At 43.8% G+C, this 16,695-nt stretch overlaps 1 protein-coding gene across 7 annotated transcripts in view; it reads right to left on the bottom strand.

Moving 5' to 3' along the window:
• RBFOX2 (RNA binding fox-1 homolog 2) overlaps positions 1–16,695 on the bottom strand; it is a 531,916-nt gene that overhangs the window by 77,288 nt on the left and 437,933 nt on the right. For 6 of the 7 annotated variants that reach the window (XM_040408532.1, XM_040408531.1, XM_040408536.1 and 3 more), the window contains one exon: positions 3,986–4,058. In XM_040408532.1, coding sequence (XP_040264466.1) covers positions 3,986–4,058 — 73 coding nt within the window. Of the gene's footprint in view, positions 1–3,985; positions 4,059–16,695 lie in introns of those variants that run through there. The other variant, XR_005774354.1, reaches the window with a different exon arrangement.

The raw sequence follows: 16,695 nt of genomic DNA, 5'->3' as shown, positions 1-16,695 counted from the left end.
TTATACTGTATGGGGGCAGCCACAAGGAGACGTTATACTGTATGGGGGGCAGCCACAAGGAGACGTTACTGTAAGGAGTCAGGACAACAATTTTTGAAGCCCCCCCTCCTCAGTATAATAGTCTTGTGGCCATCATACAGTAATGTATATTTCTTCTTGCCCTAATGCCTGCTTTTAGAGATCAATGTGCAGCTTGCAGGCAGGAAGGGAAGGACCAGGGCCATAGAAGACAGACACTATCACTTTTAGAGGGACTCGCTCCTGGCAAACACAGCTCTGCTGCAGTGAATGCAGTGGAGCAGACTGTGATGTAATTATAGTTATTGCAGGGACTCAGAGAATCGTCTGAGAGTTTATTAGTTAAAACGAATCGAATGAGTCAGAGACTGTCACCCCAGACTTCCTGCTCTGCTACATGCACCCTGTACACACACAGCACCACTACATGCTATGCTAATAATGCCCCCCCTTCCCCCCGGACGGACTTACAGGGAGTCGCAGAGCAGGACGTCTGGCAGGGACTCGATGACACGGTCTGTGACTCATGGATTCTTTTAACTAATAAACTGTCAGACGATTCTCTGAGTCCCTGCACTACGCTCCCTGTGCTGTGAGTCAGTGCTGGTTGCCTCTGATTGGTTGGAGGGCGGGGAGGGGCGGGCCTAGCTTCCACTCTAGGCTCCAATTACACTGCCTGCAGCTGCCTGTGAAGCTGTTAGCTGTGGGAGATGCAGGGGCCGCGGACGGACACATAGAAGCGGCGCACAGGTATCGGCAGTGGTATCGGGGACATTTGCACGAGTACATGTACTCGTGCAAATGCCCGGTATCGGTCCCGATACCGATACTGGTATCGGGACATCCCTAGAAGACAATGTAATAGGGCAGCACGAAATGCCAGCAGAATGCTTGGATGTATAGGGAGAGGTATAAGCAGTAGAAAGAGTGAAGTGCTTATGCCGCTGTACAGAACACTGGTGAGACCTCACTTGGAGTATTGTGCGCAGTACTGGAGGCCATATCTCCAGAAGGATATAGATACTCTAGAGAGAGTTCAGAGAAGAGCTACTAAACTAGTACATGGATTGCAGGATAAAACTTACCAGGAAAGGTTAAAGGACCTTAATATGTATAGCTTGGAAGAAAGAAGAGACAGAGGGGATATGATAGAAACTTTTAAATACATAAAGGGAATCAACTCGGTAAAGGAGGAGAGCATATTTAAAAGAAGAAAAACTACCACAAGAGGACACAGTTTTAAATTAGAGGGGCATAGGTTTAAAAGTAATATAAGGAAGTATTACTTTACTGAGAGAGTAGTGGATGCATGGAATAGCCTTCCTGCAGAAGTGGTAGCTGCAAATACAGTGAAGGAGTTTAAGCATGCATGGGATAGGCATAAGGCTATCCTTCATATAAGATAGGGCCAGGGACTATTAATAGGATTCAGATATATTGGGCAGACTAGATGGGCCAAATGGTTCTTATCTGCCAACACATTCTATGTTTCTATGACCTGCTTTCCCTCTGCTCAGCCCCCCCCCCCCCTCCCCGACCCAGCTAGTGACCTACCGCAATGCTGCTCATTCTCCTCTGTTTGCTGGGCACTCGCACTGCACTGGCCAATCAGCATTTAGTGGTGCAAAGCTCCACTGATTGGCCAGTGTACGAGTCGCAGGCTCAGAAGACAGCAGCAGATCAGAGCAGAACTGTGCAGGTGGGTGGATGGGCAGGACGGCAGTCTTGTGCTTACCGTGTTCATGTCACGCGCTGCAGCTGACACTGCCACCAGTTCCAATGAGACCCAAGTCCCAACTCCAACCAGCCCCCAGCATCGCTGGCTGCCCCTGGCCTGTTGTGTGCCACTGCCAATCTGCCACCAAGGACAAAGTAAGTTGTACACTCACAGCAGTGAGTGACAGACTCCACGTTTAAAAAAGTTCTTTGGGTGTGGTGGGGGATGGGTATTGTGGGAAAAGGGCAGCAGCAGCAGCAACAAGAGTTCCTGCAGGGTTGGGGGGGGGGGAGCACTGTTCTATAAGGGTTATTATATAGAGGACTCAGGAGGACAGTGTGCTCCATCCCCCCCTCACCCAATGAACTCTGTAGTTGAATTGCTAATTTAGAAGACTGTCATGGGGGGATGGTTAGTGGGGGGGGCAGCAGAAAGCAGAGTTTCTGCAGGGTTGGGGAACACTATTCTATAAGGCTCATTATTATTCAGAGGACTCAGGACAGTGCACCGCCCCTAGTAATTTAACCCCTCAGGTCCCACGATCAATTAATAGTAAAAAAAATTATAGATTAATTGTAAAAAAAAAAAAGTGAGAATAAAATAAAAAAAACACTGATATATTAAACGTTTAAATCACCCCAATTTTACATATAAAATTATATAAACAATAAAAAAAAAAAAAAAATCATATTAGGTATTGCCGCAGCCGAAAATGTCTGCACTATTAAAAAAAAAAAAGAACCTGTACGGTGAACGCCTTAACGAAAAAAATATATAAAACACACAAAAGGGCTGGTGGTGGGATGGGCTGGGGATGGGTAGTGGGTGGAATTAGGGGGCCCAATTCAGATTCTTGCTATGGGGCCCAATGATTTCTATGTACGCATGGGGCCCAATGATTTCTATGTACGCCCCTGCCATTTCACCAGGAAGTCAGCCAGGCTTGAGGAAGAGCAGCACTGGTACAGGCAGAGCAGCAATACTCCAGTCTGTACAGCACTTAGTGCAGCCACAGGGGAATCTGTACTCCAAAAACACAGCAGTGTATTAGGAGTAAGGATTGCAACGTGCAATAGGCCTGAATCCCAGGTGCCTATTTCACTGGGAAAAAAAATGCATTAGAAATATTTTCTGCACATTTCCAATAGGTTTTAATAAAGTTATACGTTTAGGTGCACTTAACTAAATGCACAACATATCTAAGTATTCCGAACAGCGTTTAGGTGACTGAATAATAGAATAACAGAATCTCTGGATTTCTGCCATGGATTTGCACACAAATTGACAAGTGGATTATCTCCAATAAAGTGCAATGGAGCCAACTAGTGGCTTTAAGGGGAACATGTCATGTGGATATTTGATTATAATCTAACTAATTATATACAATCATTAACTACTAAAAAGTGCCTTAGATGTATTCACTTACTGGTGTGACAGATGGTTACCTCATAATATACACACAAAGATGCCACATGCCGCATACTAATGAGCTGATTTGAGTCCAGCGAGTCCAGCGTTTTTTTTAATTCAGAGATATAGCCATTCCCCTGCCCACCTGCTGCTGATTCATATGAAAAAAATAGTCAATCAGCAGCAGGTAGGCGGGGATAGTCAGGAGCTCATAAATATTCATAACTCATCATTATCAGCTGGAGCTTTTCAATACAAGATGTTGGCAGATTGACTGGGTCAATTAAAGAAAGTGACCCAGCATTTTGCTAAGAGAATCAGTCACTTATTTATGTTGCCCTTAGTTAGGACACCATAAAACTGGTGACAGGTTCCCTTTAAGCTGTCCATACAAATTCAATAGCTATGGTCATACACATTCCGAAAGCCATCTCTCCCAACTCCCTCCTAGCTTCCCCATACATGTTCCGCTTAGTCCAATGCATGTGTGTATTTTATAGGGAGAGAGGAGAAAACAACTGCTAGACACTTCTGGCAGTGGCTTTTTTTTTATCCCGGGAGTCAGGAGCTCCGCACACACATTAGTTTCTGTAGGAATAACGAACATTCAGCAGATTGTTTATGGGCCAATGTCATTCTGCAGCAATATTTTTCTGGAGCCATCATACCAAGTGCGAGACCTTAAAATGTTAAGTATGTCTTTAAATAGCTTAACCTACATACACAGGCTCCCCAGCCCACTGCATCCAAAAAGCTAGCTTACTAGGAGCAAGATAACTGTCATTAAATAGTATTCTAGTAGGATTTTTCTGATTAGATGCATTAAAATGTTCTACTTACCACAGCTCCCACTCCGTAACTGGTAGCAGGGGCCAGGGCATGATATGGGTCAGCTGTATATACCCTCCCGTATCTGTACAAGAAAACAATACAATGTTACTAGCAGCAATTTGTCTATATATATTTCATAGTTAAAAGGGGATTTCTGGTTATATGGGAATTTTCTTTTTAATCAGGATTCAATCTTACGACATTATATAAGTCAGATGATGAACTTCTGAGTGCATTTTGACTACTCCAGCATAATTGAGATCTGTGACCTGCAACCTGTGTTCACATCCCGTCGCCAGACTCATGGGGATCAAACGTCACAGATCCAACACTGCCCTAAGACACAGCATCATTGCTGACATCACATCTACAAGGCAGGGTACATGAGAATGAGCAGAACACCGCCCTCTGAGGCATAATGTTGTCTTGACAGGGCAGAACATTCCAAGCCTCAACATGCCTCAGATGTTGACGTGAGGTTACAGTGGAAAATGTCACATGAACGTTCTGGTGTACAGCAAACGGGGTATTGCAGATAAACAATCACTATTAGTAAGTGCTATCTTGTTTCTAGTCAATTATGAAAATTGCAAAACTGGAATAGTCCATTAACTGCTATGAGCCAAAAATATAAATGTTTGCCATTTAGAATTAGGAGGAATGTCAGTCTTGAGTGTAAGATATTCTCATACCGTATTTTTCACTTTATAAGACGTACTCCACCCCCCCCCCCCGCCAAAAGTGGGGGGAAAATGGCCGTGCGTCTTATAAAGCGAATACTAGTGAGCGCTTCCATTATGAAAGCGCTCACTAGTATGAATTAGGTGGCGGGATTTGGGAGCGAAGCGCTGCAAGAGCTTGTAGTACATACCCTCCCCGGTCTTTCTTGCTGGGGCCGACGCTGCACTGTCCTGACCGCGTACAGCGTCAGGTCGTAGTGCGCACACTATGAACCGACGCTGCACGCAGCCAGGTGACATAGCAGCGCAGGCCAGGAAGACAGGGTGCGTGACTTCTGCCGGAGGTGGAGAGGAGCCGTGGCGCAGGACAGGTAAGAGATGTTTTTTATTTTAATCTGATCTGAGGTCTGATGGGGGTCTCACTGTGTGGGCTGATATCAGATCTGATGGGAGTCTGACATTGTGGGCTGATCAGAGGTGTGATAGGGTTCTGACAAAGGGCTGATGTGATGTCTTGAGATTTATGGGGGCCTGATCTGATGTCCTGATATTTATGGGGGCCTGATGTGATGTCTTGATATTTATGGGGGCCTGATCTGATGTCGTGATATTTAAGGGGGCCTGATCTGATGTCCTGATATTTATGGGGGCCTGATCTGATGTCCTGATATTTATGGGGGTCTGATCTGATGTCCTGATATTTATGGGGGTCTGATCTGATGTCCTGATATTTATGGGGGTCTGATCTGATGTCCTGATATTTATGGGGGTCTGATCTGATGTCCTGATATTTATGGGGGTCTGAACTGAGGATCTGATATGAGGTCTGATGAAAAATATATATCATTTTTTATTTCCTCCTCTTAAACCGGGGGTGCGTCTCATCATCGGGTGTGTCTTATAAAGTGAAAAATATGGTAGCTTGCTATGGCAGCATCTCTCTCTCTCTCTTTGTACACAGACACTGTGCATTCAGAAGGTTTTCAGATCCACCCATGTTTTCTACATTTTTTTTTTTTAATTATAGTATTCCGTGAGGGGCATGGCGAGTTCCTAGAATATATTTTTTTTGGCAGATGTTAGCGGAAAATGATTTTATTTTTTATTTTTTTTCTCTTACAAAAGTCTCATATTCCACTAACTTGAGACAAAAAATAAAATTTTACATGAACTCGCCATGCCCCTCACGAAATACCTTGGGGTGTCTTCTTTCCAAAATGGGGTCACTTGTGGGGTATTTATACTGCCCTGGCATTTTAGGGGCCCTAAAGCGTGAGAAGTAGTTTGGAATCCAAATGCGCAAAAAACGCCCTGTGAAATCCTAAAAGTACTCATTGGAATTTGGACCCCTTTGCGTGCCTAGGCTGCAAAAAAGTGGTCACACATGTGGTATCGCCGTACTCAGGAGAAGTTGGGCAATGTGTTTTGGAGTGTATTTTTACATATACCCATGCTGGGTGAGAGAAATCTCTGTAAATGACAACTTTTCCCATTTTTTTTATACAAAGTTGTCAATTTACAGAGATATTTCTCTCACCCAGCATGGGTATATGTAAAAAGACACCCCAAAACACATTGCCCTACTTCTCCCGAGTACGGCGATTCCACATGTCGCAACGCAATAAATTTATTAACATTAACTTTATATAACATTTGAACAGAACATTAACTTTTATAAACTTTATTGAACTTTTGAAACAGAACATTAACTTTTTTGCTTACCTGTGATTTTTTTAAATTTATTTTTTACCTTTAGAGGACAAACCTCTCCTTCCCCATGGGACAATGTGCAAAGCGCAAATCGCCCAGAGATGTGGCGAAGTACATTATGCACTTTGTCCCAGGTGAAAGGAGAGGTTTGTGGCAGCTCTGTGTGAAAGGGCCCTAAGACCCCTGTGTGCCTGTCCTGTGTAACGCAATCCCTACACTAAGGCTGCGTTCACACGGGCGAGATTTCTGCGCGGGTGCAATGCGGTAGGTGAACGCATTGCACCCGCACTGAATCCGGACCCATTCATTTCTATGGGGCTGTTCAGATGAGCGATGATTTTCACGCATCACTTGTGCGTTGCGTGAAAATCGCAGCATGCTCTATATTCAGCGTTTTTCACGCAACGCAGGCCCCATAGAAGTGAATGGGGTTGCGTGAAAATCGCAAGCATCCGCAAGCAAGTGCGGATGCGGTGCGATTTTCAGCATGGTTGCTAGGTGACAGTCTATTCACTGTATTATTTTCCCTTATAACATGGTTATAAGGGAAAATAATAGCATTCTGAATACAGAATGCTTAGCAAAATAGCGCTGGAGGGGTTAAAAAAATAAACAAATTAACTCACCTTCTCCTCTTGATCGCGTAGTTCCCGGTCTCTTCTGATGAGCTGTCGGCTAAAGGACCTTTGGTGACGTCAGATCACATGCTCTAATCACATGTACCATGTGATTGGAGCATGTGATCTGACGTCACCAAAGGTCCTTTAGCCGACAACTCATCATTAAAGAAGTAAAGAAGAGACCGGGAACTACGCGGAGGAGGTGAGTTAATATTTTTTTAACCCTTAATTGATCACCTACTAAGCATTCTGTATTCAGAATGCTATTATTTTTCCTTATAACCATGTTATAAGGGAAAATAATACATCCCTTCTGTGAAGAAGTCCGGGTTCGGGTCTGGGTACCACAGTCGGTTTCTTATCACGCGCGTGCAAAAAACATTGCACCCGCGCGATAAAAGCTGAACATCGACTGCAATGGCATTCCTACTCGCGCGGGTTTACCGCAACACACCGGGACGCATCCGGACCTAATCCGGACACGCCCGTGTGAACCCAGCCTTATAGTGTACCTGTGTGTGGTACTTGCGGAAACACTCCCCTATGCATAGGGAGGCTGGTCAGGACAGTCAGGACAAAAAAGGTGGTGTCACGCCTTATTCCACCCCTGCTACAGACACGACATCTTTTTCTTGGGGAACGCTGAGTTGGGGTACCAGGATAGATACTCGGGAAGTGTCTGCCATGTAGCCGGCTCACTTCATCAGGGACTTGGGGCACGGACCCTCCTGGATACAGGAGTTCCGAAATGATCTCTTCTTGGAATTTTTGGAAGGATCCCGTTCTCCCAGCCTTACTGTAGAGAACAAAACTATTATACAGAGACAATTGAATTAATTATACAGACACCTTCTTATACCAGTGCCTGGTGCGGCGGGACACTAAATAGGGAGCCAACATCTGGTCATTGAAGTCCACACCTCCCATGTGAAGGTTATAGTCGTGGACAGAGAGGGGTTTCACAATGACTCCAGATGCCCTTTCAATTTGGACAGTCGTGTCTGCGTAAATGGTGGACAGAAGGTAAACGTCCCTCTTGTCCCTCCAGTTCACCGCGAGCAGTTCTTGGTCACACAAGGCAGCCCTCTCCCCCCTGTGCAAGTCAGGTACTAACGAGCCGTTGGGGGAAGCCCCGGCGACTAGGTCGCGCGGTGCCACAGCATTGAATTCCGACTAGATGTAAGTGCCGAGATAGAGCAACGCTTGAGTAAAAATTGTCCACGTATAAGTGGTACCCCTTGTGGAGTAAGGGTGACACCAAGTCCCAGACAATCTTGCCACTGCTCCCCAGGTAGTCAGGACATCCGACCGGCTCCAGTTTTGAGTCTTTTCCCTCATAGACCCTAAAACGATATGTATAGCCTGTGGCCCTTTCACAGAGCTTATACAGTTTGACCGCATACCGGGCGCGCTTGCTGGGGATGTACTGTTTGATGCCAAGGCGCCCGGTAAAATGTACTAGGGACTCGTCTATGCAGATGTTCTGATTGGGGGTATACGCATGTGCAAATCTGGATGACAAATGGTCTATGAGGGGCCGAATTTTGTGGAGCAGGTCATAAGCAGGGTGGCCTCTTAGATGACAGGTTTTATTGTCAGCGAAATGCATAAAACACATGATGACCTCAAAACGTGCCCTGGACATTGCAGCAGAGAACATGGGCATGTAATGTATTGGTGAACGAATGTGTAATGTCGCACTAAAAATGAGGTGGAGAACCACCAAGAGGTGCACCCACTAATCAGACAACACCCAGTCTGAAAATAGTGAAATTGTAAATGAGTAATGGAAGTGGGGCACACTCTAAAAGTATAGGGATCTTTATTAACAAAATAAAATAATAGCAATATAATAATATAATAGCAGCAAATATAAAACTGAATATAAAACAGCAGATAAAATGTTACCGACAATAGGATGGGAAATAAAATAATAAATCAATATGGATAACAATTACATAAAATATATTCAATCGACAATGTATTTATAAAACCTTTCAGTAAGTATGGATCCCGATATTGATTAAGAATAATCAGTTCAAATATTCAATAAATATATAATCAATCCACTGGTTGTACTTCATGCGATATTCCATGTGGGATTCATGCGGTAATATAGATTTGTCCTTGACCGCAGACAGTCCTCTATCACCACTATATTATTAGAACCAAAGTCCCCAAAGTCTCAAGCATATGCAGCCTGGATGTATAACAGTATAGTAGTCAGGCTGTTCATATGCACAGCGGCGTCCCGCTGTATTTAATATGAAAAGCGATCGCTTGCTGGAGATAGACAAGAGCTTACCCGAGGGTCTTTCAGTGCTGGATCATGGGCTCTCGACTCGGTATATTCGACCTGTCTTCGGTCTGCCTCCGGTCTCAAGAGCTGATTCAAAACTTTGAATTTTGGCGCCAGTGAGATTGGTTTGCTCCACGAGGTATGGTCTCCTCCCGTGTAATAGCAATGACTCACTTCGGCACCTCGCTAGTTAGAAAACAGTATGTCCAGGCTTCCTCGGTCTTGCATGGGCTCTCCAGTCGTTGGGGGGATAGTACCAGACGCGTTTCGGGGATTTGAAGAAATGACCCCTTCCTCAGTGGTTAGTTTCCCCCTGCTTGTGTTCCTCTTAAATAGTGGGTCAGGTGTGTTACAAGGACTGGTTCGGAATCCAGGATTTTTTAGACTTGGGATCCATACATTCATTATCTAGCCTTAAACATAAATTTATAGTGGTATTCCTATTATAATTTATCTCGACCTCGTTGTATAAAGAGTCAGCCCACATAACTGATTATTGAATATGCCGTAATGTAAATGCATTCCAGATACATTGGAATATACGATATCCATATAATTGTGAAAATATAAATATTAAGACAAGTAATAAATATATATATATATATAGAGTGTATAAATACAGGAGCATCTATTTTCCACGGTGATATGGCTACATTATCAATGTCCAGTCTCTCCTGGCTCAGGCTTATTGCTATTTTTTGATATTTCTATTGTCAATGTATTTTGTAAAAACGCATTGGTATCGCCCATTAGTACTATGCGTCTCCACTGCGTCTCCAAGGGTTTTTTTGGTTTAGGTTGATAATCTCCAAAAATATTCTGGTCCCCAAGAATAATCGTTGTCAGATGTGAACATTTATTGTAATAACCGCTATTGCGGTCATAATGGTACTTTACTAGTTTTATGACAAAATTTAGCCCTTAGAGACACATAATGTCGGCGCATCGAAAGTATTATGTCACTATAATGGTAATCAAATATTGAAACACGTTTCCACAACGAAATTAGGTAGTTCGCTGTATGATATTTGAATATCAATGTGATATTTTCTTCTTATTGAAATAATTAAAGTTAAAAGTCCATCTAGAAACCTTTTTAAACTGTCATTCCCTCTCTACTTAGTCAAAAATAAATATATCAAGGTAGTGTAAATATAAGTGCGGCTTGGATGCGGTTCTGATCTTGGTATTTTAAATTATTGTGTAGATATAATTTTCTAATTTATTCTATACTTGGGTAGTCAGAAAATTATATCTACACAATAATTTAAAATACCAAGATCAGAACCGCATCCAAGCCGCACTTATATTTACACTACCTTGATATATTTATTTTTGACTAAGTAGAGAGGGAATGACAGTTTAAAAAGGTTTCTAGATGGACTTTTAACTTTAATTATTTCAATAAGAAGAAAATATCACATTGATATTCAAATATCATACAGCGAACTACCTAATTTCGTTGTGGAAACGTGTTTCAATATTTGATTACCATTATAGTGACATAATACTTTCGATGCGCCGACATTATGTGTCTCTAAGGGCTAAATTTTGTCATAAAACTAGTAAAGTACCATTATGACCGCAATAGCGGTTATTACAATAAATGTTCACATCTGACAACGATTATTCTTGGGGACCAGAATATTTTTGGAGATTATCAACCTAAACCAAAAAAACCCTTGGAGACGCAGTGGAGACGCATAGTACTAATGGGCGATACCAATGCGTTTTTACAAAATACATTGACAATAGAAATATCAAAAAATAGCAATAAGCCTGAGCCAGGAGAGACTGGACATTGATAATGTAGCCATATCACCGTGGAAAATAGATGCTCCTGTATTTATACACTCTATATATATATATTTATTACTTGTCTTAATATTTATATTTTCACAATTATATGGATATCGTATATTCCAATGTATCTGGAATGCATTTACATTACGGCATATTCAATAATCAGTTATGTGGGCTGACTCTTTATACAACGAGGTCGAGATAAATTATAATAGGAATACCACTATAAATTTATGTTTAAGGCTAGATAATGAATGTATGGATCCCAAGTCTAAAAAATCCTGGATTCCGAACCAGTCCTTGTAACACACCTGACCCACTATTTAAGAGGAACACAAGCAGGGGGAAACTAACCACTGAGGAAGGGGTCATTTCTTCAAATCCCCGAAACGCGTCTGGTACTATCCCCCCAACGACTGGAGAGCCCATGCAAGACCGAGGAAGCCTGGACATACTGTTTTCTAACTAGCGAGGTGCCGAAGTGAGTCATTGCTATTACACGGGAGGAGACCATACCTCGTGGAGCAAACCAATCTCACTGGCGCCAAAATTCAAAGTTTTGAATCAGCTCTTGAGACCGGAGGCAGACCGAAGACAGGTCGAATATACCGAGTCGAGAGCCCATGATCCAGCACTGAAAGACCCTCGGGTAAGCTCTTGTCTATCTCCAGCAAGCGATCGCTTTTCATATTAAATACAGCGGGACGCCGCTGTGCATATGAACAGCCTGACTACTATACTGTTATACATCCAGGCTGCATATGCTTGAGACTTTGGGGACTTTGGTTCTAATAATATAGTGGTGATAGAGGACTGTCTGCGGTCAAGGACAAATCTATATTACCGCATGAATCCCACATGGAATATCGCATGAAGTACAACCAGTGGATTGATTATATATTTATTGAATATTTGAACTGATTATTCTTAATCAATATCGGGATCCATACTTACTGAAAGGTTTTATAAATACATTGTCGATTGAATATATTTTATGTAATTGTTATCCATATTGATTTATTATTTTATTTCCCATCCTATTGTCGGTAACATTTTATCTGCTGTTTTATATTCAGTTTTATATTTGCTGCTATTATATTATTATATTGCTATTATTTTATTAATAAAGATCCCTATACTTTTAGAGTGTGCCCCACTTCCATTACTCATGTAATGTATTGGGTCTTTAGACCAATAGGACCGCAATACATTTTTTTTTAGTTAGACCCATGCTGAGGATAAGGCCCAAAAAAAAATTTAATTTGGAAACTGACTGGTTTCCACCGGAAAGGCTGGGCATAGTAGCTTTCTGGATTGGCGGTTATATAGTCTGTGGCGTAGCGGTTGGTTTCTGCCACAACTAAGTCATAGAGATCCGCGGTGAAGAACAGCTCAAAAAACTCAAGGGCCCATCCTAAATGAGCTGTCTCCATGCGAACTCCAGACTGGGCGGTGAAAGGGGGCAATACGGGTGCGGCGGAAGCAGGGGAGTGCCAATTAGGATTTGCCAGCACCTCTGGGAGACTAAGGGCTCTACGGGCCTGTGAACGTGGTGGCTGCGACGGGGGAGTTAATGCACGTGCCACTGTACCAGCTTGAACTGCCCTTCTGGTGCTCGCCACTTCACCAGGGAATACGGCAGTGCTGGTAGAAGGTCCAGGATGTGCTGCGCTGCTGGTGTATGCCGCACCATAAAAAAGATCAGCGCTAGCGCCACTCTGCTGCAAATGAGGCTCATCATGCGGGGTAGGCAGAACACTGACATGGGATCGGGTACGCCTTACCGTAGCAGGGACCTCAACCTTGTCATCTTCGCTAGCGGTTAGAGTGCCACTGCTGTCTACAGGTTCATATTCTGAACCACTGGATTCAGCGGGTGAGGTGTCCCCATCAATTTCATCCATTACGGCCAGAATCCTGTAGGCTTCTTCAGCGGAATACCCTTTGTTTGACATTTTGGACTAACTAAATTTAGAGGGTTTTCCTCTGAGACTACCCAGGAAAAAAGAGCAAACCTGCCTAGTAAAAAGGAGTGCTTGCGAAGTAAAGCTGCGATCGCTAATAAAGATACAAAAAGCTCAAAAGTGATCTTTATAGCGGCGCAGGGATTTTACGGTGTTTTTGCAGTGATCAGAAAAAAAATATTTCTGTCACTGCGGTGGGGCGGACTGAACGCAAGTGTGCGCACAAGATCAGGCCTGATCGGGCGAACACTGCGTTTTTTGTAGAGCCTAAGGTGACCCTAATGTACTTATATAGATCTGATTGCGCTCAGTCTTGATCACTTACAGATACTATATAGTACTAGTGCTGATTAGCGACAGTGATGACGCTAATCAGCGACTAATAAGTGACTGCGGTGCAGTGGGCTGGGCGCTAACTACCTAACAAGTAGCTAACTACCTGGCGGTGATGAGGGACCCTTACTGGGGGGTGATTAATGACAGGGGGGTGATCATGGAGTCTATATGGGGTGATCAGGGGTTAATAAGTGACAAGGGGGGGTGTATGTGTGGTGATTGGTGCTACTTACAGAGCTGCCTGTATATCAGACGCTATTTTGTAAATGGCGTCTGACATACCTCTTTGATTGGGTCTTTTAAAAATCTACAGCCTGCCAGCCAATGATCGCGGCCGGCAGGCTGTAGATTAACTTCTGAACTGCGCGATCCTGTGAGCGCGCGTTCACAGGAAATCTCAGGTCTCACGAGATGACGCCTATTGGCGTCGCTGAGACCTGAGAGAGCCGCCGCACTGACTCCTATCGGCGTTAGTGTGACGAGAGGAGGTTAAAGTATAACGGTCATATTTTTTTCTTTTTTCTTCATATTTTGATGAAGGTGATTAGTATCACCTTAGTGGCCATCTTCAAATTTTATATTAATTCTTCCTAAACCGGTCTGTCTATCTGTTGGCTGCGCTGGAGGACGGGAGACGCATGAGCAGGCTGCCCTGCTTTGTGCGTGCTCACATCCATTCCCGGGAGTGAGAGCGCTGTACAGCCGAGTCCCGCCCGAGATCCGATGGTATATTCTAACCCCCATGCATTCCCATGGTGACGGGACGCTTGCCTGGGGGTTAGAATATACCATCGGATCTGAGTTTTCACGATCTCAGTGAGATCGTGAAAACTCAAATCCGATGGTATACTCTAAACCCGATGCGTTCCCATGGTGATGGGGACGCACCTCTGACGGAGCGCTTCCATCTGCGGCACCCGAGGGGTTAATTGCGCGGACGGCAGAATATATGTCACTTTATATGCTCTAATGGCCTGTCAGTGTCCCTTTAATACTGGGGAGGAGGGGGGGCACACTGCCCACCAATGATTTTAATACGGGGGGGGGGGGGGGGGGGGGGGGCCATGGGAACGCCTCCAGGTTAGAATATACCATCAGATCGGAGTGTATGTGATGGAAGGAGGAGAGGGGCGTGTTTAAGTGGGGAGAGCTCAGATTGGTTGAGGTGCAGAAGCTCGTTCATGAGAGGAGCTGAATGCATTGTGGATAGTGAGGGCAGGCTGGCTTAGTCTCAGGGTGAGTGCATCGGCGGCTATCTTAACAAGAGTGAGTTTTGTGCAGACTGGTTACTAAGGGCTGAATCTTATTAAATATGGGGTTAATAAGTCTAATAGTTATTGATTCGGGAATATCCTGTTATTAGTAACTACATATTTGAAAATTGAAATTTTGGTCTAAATGTGACTATCTATTAAGGAATACAAGGCCGAGGTTAACCGGATGAAACCCGAAAAAACAAGGAGTGTATGGTACAACACAGATGAGTGCTCTCCTGGTGGTGTTGTGCACCACAACTGTAGAGACATGTATTCCAGAGTCAGATTTAGGGTCCAGCCAGCCAGGCTTCAAGACATGTAAGCATATGAAAAGTAGAACAAACCAAAAAGAGCAGTGGAACACATTCGACTATAAATGCAGTCTCTAGTAGATTGTCATTAAAAGTCTATACATAAAATGTGTTTTGGTTCCTGTCCCTCTTAGTTACAAAGGCCACTTTCAGACGAACGTATCAAAATCAGTCAGTATTCTGGCTCAGGAGCCCGATGATATACCGGCAGTATTGTCATCAGAATTGCCGCAGGATTTCATCAGGATTTACATGCGTATTTCTTCCATCCTTCATTATTTATGCACTGCACAGACTGTAATGTGTCAAACAAATCCGCACAAAAACATTCTGCGGATTTAAAATACTGACAGAAATTATACACCCATGTAAATAGCTCTATTCATAACATTAGCAGCGGATTCCGGGACATAAAATTCAGACTATATAAGCATTGCAAATACGTTCGTCTGAAAGCAGCCATACAGTGAATGCATACCAAACTGATCATGTCAATATCAACAAAATGGCTACAATCCAGCCTACATGTGGGGAGGGGACTTTAGTACAAAAGTAGTAATCATAATGAAAAACTATCAATACATACCAAGTAGGGATCGACAGATTATCGGTTTTAACGATATTATAGGCCGATATTGAGGATTTTGAACAGTATCGGCATCTATTTTGCCGATATACCGATAACGTATAGGGAACACAGAACTCGCTGCTCTCAGCGCTCTCGGTGTTCCCTCCGCAGCACAGGGGAGAAGGAAGCAGTGTCTCCCTCCCCCTGTGCTGCTGCTGCCGCCAATGACAGGAGAGAAGACAAGAGGAGGTGGAGGGGCTGTGGCCGCTGCGCACCAATGAAGATGAGTCTTTCATTAATTCATATACAGGAGGCGGGAGCTGGCTGCAGAATCACATAGCCGGCTCCCGACCTCTATGAACGGTAGCTGCGGTCCGCGGTAGTTTACCCCTTAGGTGCAGCGGATCGCAGCTAACGCTCATAGAGGTCGGGAGCCGGCTATGTGATTCTGCAGCCAGCTCCAGCCTCCTGTATATGAATGAGAGGCTTATCTTCATTGGTGGCGCAGTGCGCCCCCCCCCCCCAAGCCCCCCAGTATTAATCATTGGTGGCGCAGTGCGCCCCCCCCCCCCCCCCAGTTTTACTCATTGGTGGCAGTGGCCACAGGATCCCCTCTCCCCTGCTCCTCCGATCAGAGCCCCAGCTGTGTAAGCCTGGGGCTCCGATCGGTTACCATGGCAGCCAGGACGCTATTGAAGCCCTGGCTGCCATGATAAGCTCCATGCTGCTGTGTGCACAGAGCACAGAGCAACAGGGACAGTGTGAGCTCCTATTCACCCTGATAGAGATCTATCAGGGTGAATGGGACAAGGGTTCTAGTCCCTAAGGGGGCTAAAAGTTACTACAAAAAAAACCCACAAAATATTAAGTATAAATGAAAAAGATTTACAAAAAAAAAAAAATACACATTAACAATAAATATATTAATTTTCAGCAGATTTGTGTAGGAATTTTTTTTTCTCTCAATGAAAATTCCCAGAATATCGGTATAAATTATCGCCTATCGGCCTGAAAATTCACAAATTATCGGTATCGGCCCTAAAAAATCAATATCGGTCGATCCCTAATACCAAGTAAAAGAATAACTTTCAAAAATGTTAAGAAATGCCCAATTGTAGGACAGAAAAGGTACAATATATCAAAAATATTTTATGCATCACAAATAGTAGAGA

This window comes from Bufo bufo, chromosome 9 (genome assembly GCF_905171765.1).
Source record: "Bufo bufo chromosome 9, aBufBuf1.1, whole genome shotgun sequence".
Taxonomy (NCBI): Eukaryota; Metazoa; Chordata; class Amphibia; order Anura; family Bufonidae; genus Bufo; species Bufo bufo.
Note: the sequence above shows the minus strand (reverse complement) of the source record. Positions and strands in the feature narration are given on the sequence as shown.